Raw genomic sequence first — 9,808 nt, forward strand, 5'->3', positions numbered from 1 at the left:
GAGAGAGAGATTGAGGGAGGGGGAGAGAGAGATTGAGGGAGGGGGAGAGAGAGAGATTGAGGGAGGGGGAGAGAGAGAGATTGAGGGAGGGGGAGAGAGATTGAGGGAGGGAGAGAGAGATTGAGGGAGAGAGATTGATGGAGGGAAATATATTTTACTTTCATCTCTTTAAAAGTTTCTCTTTCTCCTTGAAAACAATGAACTTTTCTGGCAAATACTATTTCCGCTTAAATCTTCCTAAACCAAGAACCTCGTTCCCCGACGTATACACTTATGAGGGCGCCTCGCCTTTCTAATTGCCCAAAATAAAATTCCCCAGCTGACCCACCAAATGTTTTTTTTTGTACTTATAAAGTGCATTTCTCTCCCCCGAGGAGTCGTCTGGCCAGCGTTGTGTCTCATTGACAGGAGAAGCGATTCCTGCTTGATCAAGCATGTTATTGAAGCGGGATACGGGAGGAAATAGTTTTATAATCTTCCCCTTTCCTTAAAAAAAAGTTACTTTTTATGTTTCCTTTTAATTTTTTTTTATTATTATGCGTCTTTGGAGGAGTCTCGGTAACATAGAGAGGTATCTTTTGTTAAAGGTCTGTTTTCTGTCTCCTAAGTGTATCTAGCTGCGGGGATGGAGAAGGAGACATTTAATATGAATATTGCTTGTTCTTGGAAAGACTTCTGGGACCATCAAAGCTGCTAACGTTTGTGTTTTCTGCTTTGAAAATAACTTCAACGTAATTTAGACAAAGTCCCCGGTGCAGATTGCTTAGCTGGGCGCTTTCCGTGCTCCAGTTAGCATGCAACACCCAGCGGAGGGGGAGACGCTTGTTTCGGGGGCGGCTGGGGAGATCCTGTCGGTGAATTTTCTTTCTTTTCCTGTTTATTAATGAAGTCGAGGTGAGTTCATGGTTACAACATTCCAGATAAGCAGCTGATTGCAATGCTGAAAGCTAAGGACATTTATAGCATTGTATCCTGATACCGGAGGGACCGCAATGTGCCGCATTGTTTTCCTTATGAATTATCTAAAGCATATCTTCGCTATTGTCATTTTAGTTCTGGTTAAAGGAGAACTCCAGAAGAATGTTTGTGTATATATTTGCACAGAACAAACATTCGCAGAAAGAACATTGCTGCAAATTGTTTCTACATCAACCCCTATGTGCAAGGCTGTGATCACACCTTTTTATGGTGCGATTTCCATTGAGTTCATGTGCATTGTGGTTATAGCCGGACTCCAGGCCGCTTTAAAAAAAACAAAACACCCTTGCAGTGGAGTCTCCCCACACAAGTATGAAATTGATGACCAAAAAGGGTCAGCCCACCCAAAACTGATTTTATTTTTAGAAGCTGGAGAGCGCTAAACCAGATAGAATTCTTAGTTACTCTCAAGGCAGCATTGAGGAGATCTCTCGGCTTCAGTGTTCACACCTGTACTTAACCCCTTCATGACTGAGGCCTTTTTTTCATTTTTTGCACCCATGTTATATTCCACATTTTAGGCCTGAAAATTACTTAAAACCCCCAAACATTATATATTTTCTGAATGCCAAGACCCTATACAATATAATGGTGGCAGCTGCAAATTTTTATGTTGCACAATATTAGCGCAACTCCTTATTAACCAGTTGACATCCGCGGTGTTAAACCCCCTTCCCATCCAGGCCATTTTTCAGTATTCAGCGCTGCGGTACTTTGACTGACATTTATGAAGATACAAAAGTAACAATGTTACCTTGTACCTCCTGTCTCCCTCTGATCAATGTTTATAAACAATGTTACTTTGTATCTCTCTATCTCCTCTGATCAATGTTTATATACAATGTTACTTTGTATCTCTCTATCTCCCTCAGATCAATGTTTATAAACAATGTTACTTTGTATCTCTCTATCTCCCTCTGATCAATGTTTATAAACAATAAGGGGAATTTATCAAAGCTGGAGCAGCTGTACGTAGCAACCAATCAGCTTCCCTCTTTCATTTTCAAATTGTAACTGAACACAGAAGCTGATTGGTTATCATGGGCAACTGCTCCAGTTTTGGTAAATTTCCCCCCAATGTTACTTTGTATCTCTCTATCTCTCCTCTGATCAATGTTCATAAACTATGAGAATTGTCTCTTTGGTTATAAACATTGTCAGTCGGTCAGTTTTTGAGCGGCAGCTTCTGTTTTCACACAGCAACTCTGGGCTGTCATTTTAACAGCTGGGAATTGGGGCAAGTGCAAGGGGGGAAAGGGGAATAAAGGTGAAGCAGTGGAGGAGGACAGGATTTACTGCATACGCCTTCTGTACTTCAGTTACTTTATTTTTGGATGTGTGTAGTACGTTTATTGATCACAACGGGTTAATATCCAAAATATAACTTTTTGGAATGACCCTTCAGCTGATTCAGTACAGAATGGCCCTCGTATTACATTGATTCTAACAATCAATGCCCCAGGAAACAAAGAGCAGTGCGTTTAATAAACATTGGGGGACATAACAGTAGCATAATAATAGTAATACATTTGGATCTCGGGGTTCAGGAAGAGTTATCTTTTTCTTTTTATTCACCTGTAGGTTCATTATTAAAGCTCCCCCCGCTCCTCCAAGAAAGGACCAACGTCTCCCCAACGTCATTATTACTGAGAAGAGGAACATTATGGCTTCCGCACATCAGGTGGGTGAGATTGGTTGACATGGTGCTGACGGGCAATGGGAACACATGGTGTGACCAGCTTGGGGTAGAGGAACTCGAGTGTCCTGCACAGATTCCTGACCTCAACCCTGCTGAACGCCTTTGGGATGAACTGACACAATGATTGTGAGCCAGGACTTCTCCTCCAACATCAGTACCTGGTGAAGGCCCTTTTCCACCATGACCGTGCCCCGGTTACAAAGCAAGGTCCATAAAGACATGGTGTGACCAGTTTGGTGTGGTGGAACAGAGCCCTGACCTCAACCCTACTGAACACCTTTGGGATGATTTGGAATGCTGATGATGAGCGAGGTCTTCTCATCCAACATCAGTTCCCAACTTCACAAAGGAAAACAAATGGCAAACACACATCAACTAGTTACCAGCTTTACAGCAAGGTGCACACGGAAGGGCCTTATGCAGTACAAACAGCAAGATGTTTCCCAGCACACTCACCAGCCAGCATGCAAAAAAAACTTGTCTCGCCGCTAAGGTTAAAAGCAGAGGTTTAGATCCACGTCTTCTGCAGAAAATGTGAAAGCCGCACAGCCGCGTTAAGGCACCTCTATATAGTGCGGTCCTAACTCTAACCTATGAGAGTCTCCATCTTGGAGCACGTGGCAAAAGATAAAATTGGGTGCAGGTTTGTCAGGAGGAAGCCCAACCCCCCTTAAAGGCACAGGGACGCACAAGGTTTGCCATTTGTTTTGCTTGACTGATTTGGTGCAGTGACGCATGGGGGGGTCTCCGCTGCCATTGGGATGTGCGGGATCCCTTGTGTATTCCTGTGCCTTTAAGGAGGTTGGGCGTCCTCCTGACAAACCTGCACCCAATTTGAAATCTTCTGCCCCCATGTGCTCCAAGATGGAGACTCTCATAGTTTAGACGAGGCTGTGCGGCTTTCACATTTTCTGCAGAAGACGTGTATCTAAACCTCTGCTTTTAACCTTAGCGGTGAGACAAGTTTTTTTGCATGCTGGCTGGTGAGTGTGCTGGGAAACTTTTTGCTATTCAACTTCACAAAGGGGCACCATTTCCCCCAGACACCATCCAGAATCTTGTGGAACGCCTTCTCAGAAGAGTGGAGGCCCTTTAAAGCCACAAAGGGGGGACAACTCTCTGTTAATGGTTTTGGGATGAGATGTCCATGAAGCTCATGTAGGTGTGATGGCCAGGTGTTCCCAAACCTTTATACATAAAGTGTATTGTTACTCTCTCTCTCCACCCCCCCTCTCTCTCTCTCTCTCTCTCTCTCCCTCCTCCAGGTCAATGAGCTTCCGTATCCTTTCAACAACCGGCGGCACTTCGAGAGCAGCATTCGCACGCCATTGGGGAAAACGTGGAACACGGAGAAGGCCGTTCATAAACTGACCAGTCCGCGGGTGATCACCAAGAGGGGGCACATCATCGAGCCGATCACAGAAGACGTCTTCCAGAAACACACCAAGACCAGTAAAGCGGACATAGAACTAAACAAACTCAAACCGAAACCGGCCCGAAAACCTTCCAGGAAGAGGAAACCTCAGGCCGCCATAGACTGAGGAAGGCGACACAGACCGGTGTGAGGAGTATTGCCGGGACTGTCTATTGCCGGGGCCCAATCCCATCCTACTAGAGTCTATGGGGTCCATGTGCGGTGATATCCATAAAGTCCAACATCGTACAGCTGATCTTGGAGCAGATATAAACTATGCAAATCATTGTAACTCTCTCTATTCATTAATAATTCCTCACATGTGTTTTTGTAAATTTTTGAATTTGACATGGTATCGGTCTATCGTGGTTCCTGCACAGCAGAGCTCAGGGTGTAGGAGGGAGATGCAGCATGAGGAACCAATTTGCAGTGCCGGGGTCATGCTGATAGGAGAGAGCAGAGTGACAAAAATGAGCTCCTCAGTCTGCTACATCTCCTTTTAGGGTTCAGTCACAGGCTGGGGGCGGAGCTAGACCTGCAAGTGTTGCTGAACGGCAGCAGAGAAAAATCTGGTCTCCTTCCCTACCAGACGGGCTGCATAAATCTCAAGACTTGAAGGAGAGAAATACAAATCGTTTTCCAGGTCCAGCGTCTCCCGTGTATGTATATTATCTGTGTCTTTTGTGGTTTGCCTGGAGCTCAGCCTAAAAAGGAGAGTGCAGGTTGATTGAGAATAAAGGAAACCTCCATCTCTGCCATGTACACTTGTATGGATTACAGCCGCTTGTATCGCTGATGATTACCTGCTCGTGTTCTGTAGGTACTGGAGTGAGCGCTCAGTGGGAAGATCTTCCACCGTTAATCACATGATCAGCTTCAGTGTGGTGAGTCATCACTTCAGGCCCGCTGCTGCCTGTTTAAAGGGGATGGCACACCAAACCGAAGCTGATCATGTGATTTTAAAGGTGGCAGATCTTTACAACTACCATAGCTAAAACTGCTTGTAAAGAATATGGCGGGGGATTGCTTTTATTCTGCCTCACGCTCTGTCTACATTTCTGAGGAAACCGATAAGCCTATTACAGGTGCAGGGGGATGAGACCTCTTCGAGATGCATATGTACTGTATGTAACACATAAACATGTATAGTGTTACCATACCTTGTATGTAAGGAGGACTCTGCATTCTTTAGTTCAGCGGTAGGCAACCTCGGCACACCAGCTGTTGTGGAACTACAATTCCCAGGACACATTGCAAGACTGACTGCCATAGCCGTGACTCCCAGAGGCATGATGGGATCTGTAATTTCACCACAGCTGGCGTGCCGAGCTTGCCTAACCCCGGACCTAAGTTCAATTGTAGAGGCTTATGAGCTGGCGCACGCATGGCCTTTGCACCCAGGATGTGCTGCCTAGCTCCTCCCACCATCTTGCGGCCCGGAGCCAGCTCAACAATCTGGTTCAGTGCTACTTGTTTGTGTCTATAACTGTGAACAGATTGTACGCCTGGAGTGCCCAGGAAAAGGCGGTGAGGGGAAGAAGAGGCTAGGAGTCCTTGGAGTAAAACAGCAAAAAGCTTTCCCAGCACAATCACCAGCCAGCATGCAAAAAACTTCTCTAAGGTTAAAAGCAGAGGTTTAGATTAGGGCTGCGGAAATTAAAGATTCATTTCTCGATTAATCGTTAAACTTTTTGATCGATTTTAAAATTCTTTTGATCGCTAATGAAAACCCTTGCCTCTCCGCCGGCTTCCGGGAGTCCCGTCGGCGATCCGGTGACGTCACGGACATCGACGTCACCGGACTCCTCCCCCCTTCCCCAAGTGGCTCCGTCGGCTAACAAAGGGAAAGGGGGAGTAGTCAGGTGACGTCTATGTCCGTGACGGCTAGGGAAGGGGAGGAGTCCAGTGACATCGATGTCCGTGACGGCTAACGAAGGGAAGAGGAGTCCGGTGACGTCACCGGACTCCTCCCCCCCTTCGTTAGCCGCCGGAGCCACTTGGGCCGCTGAGTTTGCCCAAGAAACTTTCTGCACGAGCGCCAGCCAAGGCATTGGCCTATACACATACAGCACAGCAATGAAGTAATAAAATGAACTCGGATCACACTAATCCAGCACGTTATTATTCTGAGTTGCCCCACTCAAGCGGCGGCCATATTGGGTGGGGCACATGAGATTAATAACGTGCTGGATTAGTGTGATCCTAGTTCATGTTATTACTCCATTGCTGCGCTGTATGTGTATAGGCCAGTGTAGTTGGATCTGTTTGTGCGTTATAATTAATCGATAAAAAAAAAATTGATTAATCGAACACGAAAATTGTAATCATTACCAACCCTAGTTTAGATCCACGTCTTCTGCAGAAAATGTGAAAGCCGCGCCAAGGCACCTCTATATAGTGCGGTCCTAACTCTAAACTATGAGAGTCTCCATCTTGGAGCACATGGGGCAAAAGATCAAATTGGGTGCAGGTTTGTCAGGAGGAAGCCCAACTCCCCTTAACCAGGGGGACTTAGCTGCCGTTGTGATGTGCGGGGTCCCTTGTGCGTCCCTGTGCCTTTTAACGGTTGGGGTTCCTCCTGACAAACCTGCACCCAATTTGATATCTTCTGCCCCCATGTGCTCCAAGATGGAGACTCTCATAGTTTAGAGTTAGGACCGCACTATAAGAGGTGCCTTGGCGCGGCTGTGCGGCTTTCACATTTTCTGCAGAAGACGTGTATCTAAACCTCTGTTTTTAACCTTAGCGGTCAGCCAAGTTTTTTTGCATGCTGGCTGGTGAGTGTGCTGGGAAACTTTTTGCTGTTTTACTATAGAAGGCCCTTCCGTGTGCACCTTGCTGTAAAGCTGGTAACAAATTCATGAGTGCGTTTGCCACTTGTTTTGCTTATCAGTTCTTGGAGGTCACGGACCATTAAAAGACAGCAACTGACTGAGAGGGTCCGCAGCCCACATCACACGAGGCGCAGGAGTACAAGGAGCCCACATGGGGGGAGGAGGAGGGGCTAGTGTTGTACCCCATTCCTCCCCTCCTTCTCCTGTCCTGTTGGGCAAATGGTCAAGAAAAATAAACCCACCTTAAACAGTTTGCATTCTCCCTGCGCCTCTCTGTGGACGTTTGTTGTGTCTGAATAGAGGCAAAAACGAATGTTAATATACTATCTTGTAATACCGCATTATGGGCACTAGATGGAGCTTGAGGGGCATAGGAGATGTGTACATATTGCGCATTCTCCTTTAGCGCCACATAGTGGCTGTGATGCGGTATGAAAAAGCAGAACATTTCAAAATTAATTCCATTTGTAAAGAAAAATGGAAGGCAACATAGAAGCAGATTAAGGCCTCGTTCACATCAAAACTGCATTAAAGGAGAACTATGGGGTCAGGGCTTTTCCCCATAGTTGTCCTTAGGGTAACGGGAGGACACAAACTAGCGTCCTCCACACTACCTTCTTCCTGTCACAGCACTTTCCTCAATTTTCTAGCTCAGACACGCTTCCTTTGTTTGCAGGCATGGCGTTAGTGTCGGCTATAGCCCAACGTAGGAGGAGACGTCGTTATTGGGTGCACCCCTTGATGAGGGTCAGAGATATTTGATTATTAGGTCAGCGTCCATGTCTGCCATGTTTCCAGAGCTGTTCTCTTCCTGATCTCTACTCACAGGAAGTCCCCAGAAGATGACATCACTAACCCTGTGGGTTTTTAGTTGCGTTTTTGATGCGTCTTCCGTCACGTTCTGAGGCGGCTAAAATAATGCAAGCAGCACTTTTTCTGGCTGCATCGGAACGGACTAGTCGGGTGTGAACAAAACAGAATCCCATTGGAAATCATTGTGCTGCGTTTTTGATAAATGCATTAAAGTGACATTAAAGGCAAATTTTTTTTCCCCTCCCCCCCATGTAAATGTTAGCACTTACCTTAAATGATGTCTCTTATTCTGATCTTCCTCTTCTTTCCCCATGTTTTCATGTGTCCCTCCAGCGGTGCGACGTCACTCCGATCCAGCGCTGACTGCTCTGTCCCTCCGATCCTGCGGTGTCTGCATGCGGGTGCACGCGTCCATAGACTTACCTTGCGTCTCTGCTCGTCTCCCGGCCGAGAATCGGAACTGCGCATGCGCCCGCCCCAAGATCCTTTGCGGCCGTACGATCACTTCCTGATTCTCGGCGCGGGAGCGAGCAGCGATAACGAGGTAAGTTTAAAATGATTTTAAGCGGGTTTTTTTTTGGCACTTCTTGCCTATAAGCCAAAAAAAACGGAGGGTTTAGAACCCCTTTAAATTAGAAGGAAAAAATTCAATAAACGAGTGAATAAATACAAAATAAATAAAATACTAAATCAATAATTTAAATATTAAAAAAAAACAAATAACTAAATTAAAAAAATACATAAATAACATACATAAATTGAATAATGCGTCAATAATAAAATAAAACTTAAAATAAATAATAACGAAATAAATGGAGTCCGGAATGTGAATAACATTACAAGCGTCACGATGTATCATTTCAGTTTTAATCATTTGTGTCCGCGTCGCATGAAAACCTCCTACGATACAAATTCTGTGTTTGAGACGCTACGATAAGCGCGGTTCGCCATCGTTCCTTCACCCACCACAATTATCAATATTTGAATTTCCTGATTTATTCGCCTTCCTCAGATGGAGGGATCCCCCGTGTGCTCATCATTCACCTCCCACCGCTCATCATCTCCCGCCATCAGCGGCGAGGGAGCGTGTTTATGTAAATCCGATAAAGGGCCATCACGGGACGCAGCGCGCTCTTTTATTGCAGGCATTCGTTACGGCGGATCTGCATTTTTCTCCTTCTGATAAAATGCGCTGCGTGTTACAACGTCCTCGGATGTCAGCGCCACGCCGACTACTAGCCTGGGCGGGACGCTGTCGCGGTGGCGTTTGTTACGCTCGGCTCAGGCAGCTGGCGTGGGACGCTAAACTGATAAGGCAAACGACGAAGAATCCGAGGGAAATAATTCTTCAGCCCGGCGCCGGCATTGTGAGATAAATACATAATAGGCGCCATTTATTATAACGGATCGTATTTGATGGCGCGGTTTCTACGGCGCCGCGACGGCTTCTGCCCTTTTTATTGCGCAATTCTAACATGGTTTGGGGGCTGTGTTGGATGGCCTCGTGTTGGATCATCATTTAGGCTGCTCTGTATTATTACACCATGGCGGCCGGCATTGCCACGAGGCCATACCTCCGTGTTACCGAGCGGAATAGGAAATCGGTGAAAACAGTAGAAAAAAAAAAAAGGTTGAAACAATATTCAAAAAATTTAAATAAATAGGAAAATGAAAAAATAAATGAAGATATTTTTGAAAAACAAAACCATTGGGTGGAGATGGCAGTGACACCTAGCTCAATCCAAGTGTTTCCTATTGGCCGGCACCTGCCAGCGTCATCTAGCAGGTCCTGGACAATGAATAACAACTGGGCGGAGCCAGCTGTGACATCAAGGCCGGCTCCGCCCAGTTGTTGTTGTTTAATGACAGATCAGAAGACTGAAGGGGAGGACGGAGGTCAGCTATAAGACTGAAGGGGAGGACGGAGGTCAGATATAAAACTGAAGGGGAGGACGGAGGTCATATAGAAGACTGAAGGGAAGGACGGAGGTCAGATAGAAGACTGAAGGGGAGGACGGAGGTCATATAGAAGACTGAAGGGAAGGACGGAGGTCAGATAGAAGAGTGAAG

General features: G+C 46.1%; 1 protein-coding gene across 1 annotated transcript in view; it reads left to right on the plus strand.

Moving 5' to 3' along the window:
* The window catches only part of LOC108796737 (U3 small nucleolar RNA-associated protein 14 homolog A-like), a 27,466-nt gene extending 23,248 nt beyond the window's left edge, over positions 1–4,218 (plus strand). The window contains exons 14-15 of the mRNA XM_018568249.1: positions 2,560–2,659; positions 3,943–4,218. Coding sequence (XP_018423751.1) covers positions 2,560–2,659; positions 3,943–4,218 — 376 coding nt within the window. The remainder of the gene's footprint in view (positions 1–2,559; positions 2,660–3,942) is intronic.
* The last annotated feature ends 5,590 nt before the right edge of the window (positions 4,219–9,808 follow it).

This window comes from Nanorana parkeri, unplaced genomic scaffold (assembly GCF_000935625.1).
Source record: "Nanorana parkeri isolate BGI_ZX_2015 unplaced genomic scaffold, ASM93562v1 scaffold1162, whole genome shotgun sequence".
NCBI classification, from domain to species: Eukaryota; Metazoa; Chordata; class Amphibia; order Anura; family Dicroglossidae; genus Nanorana; species Nanorana parkeri.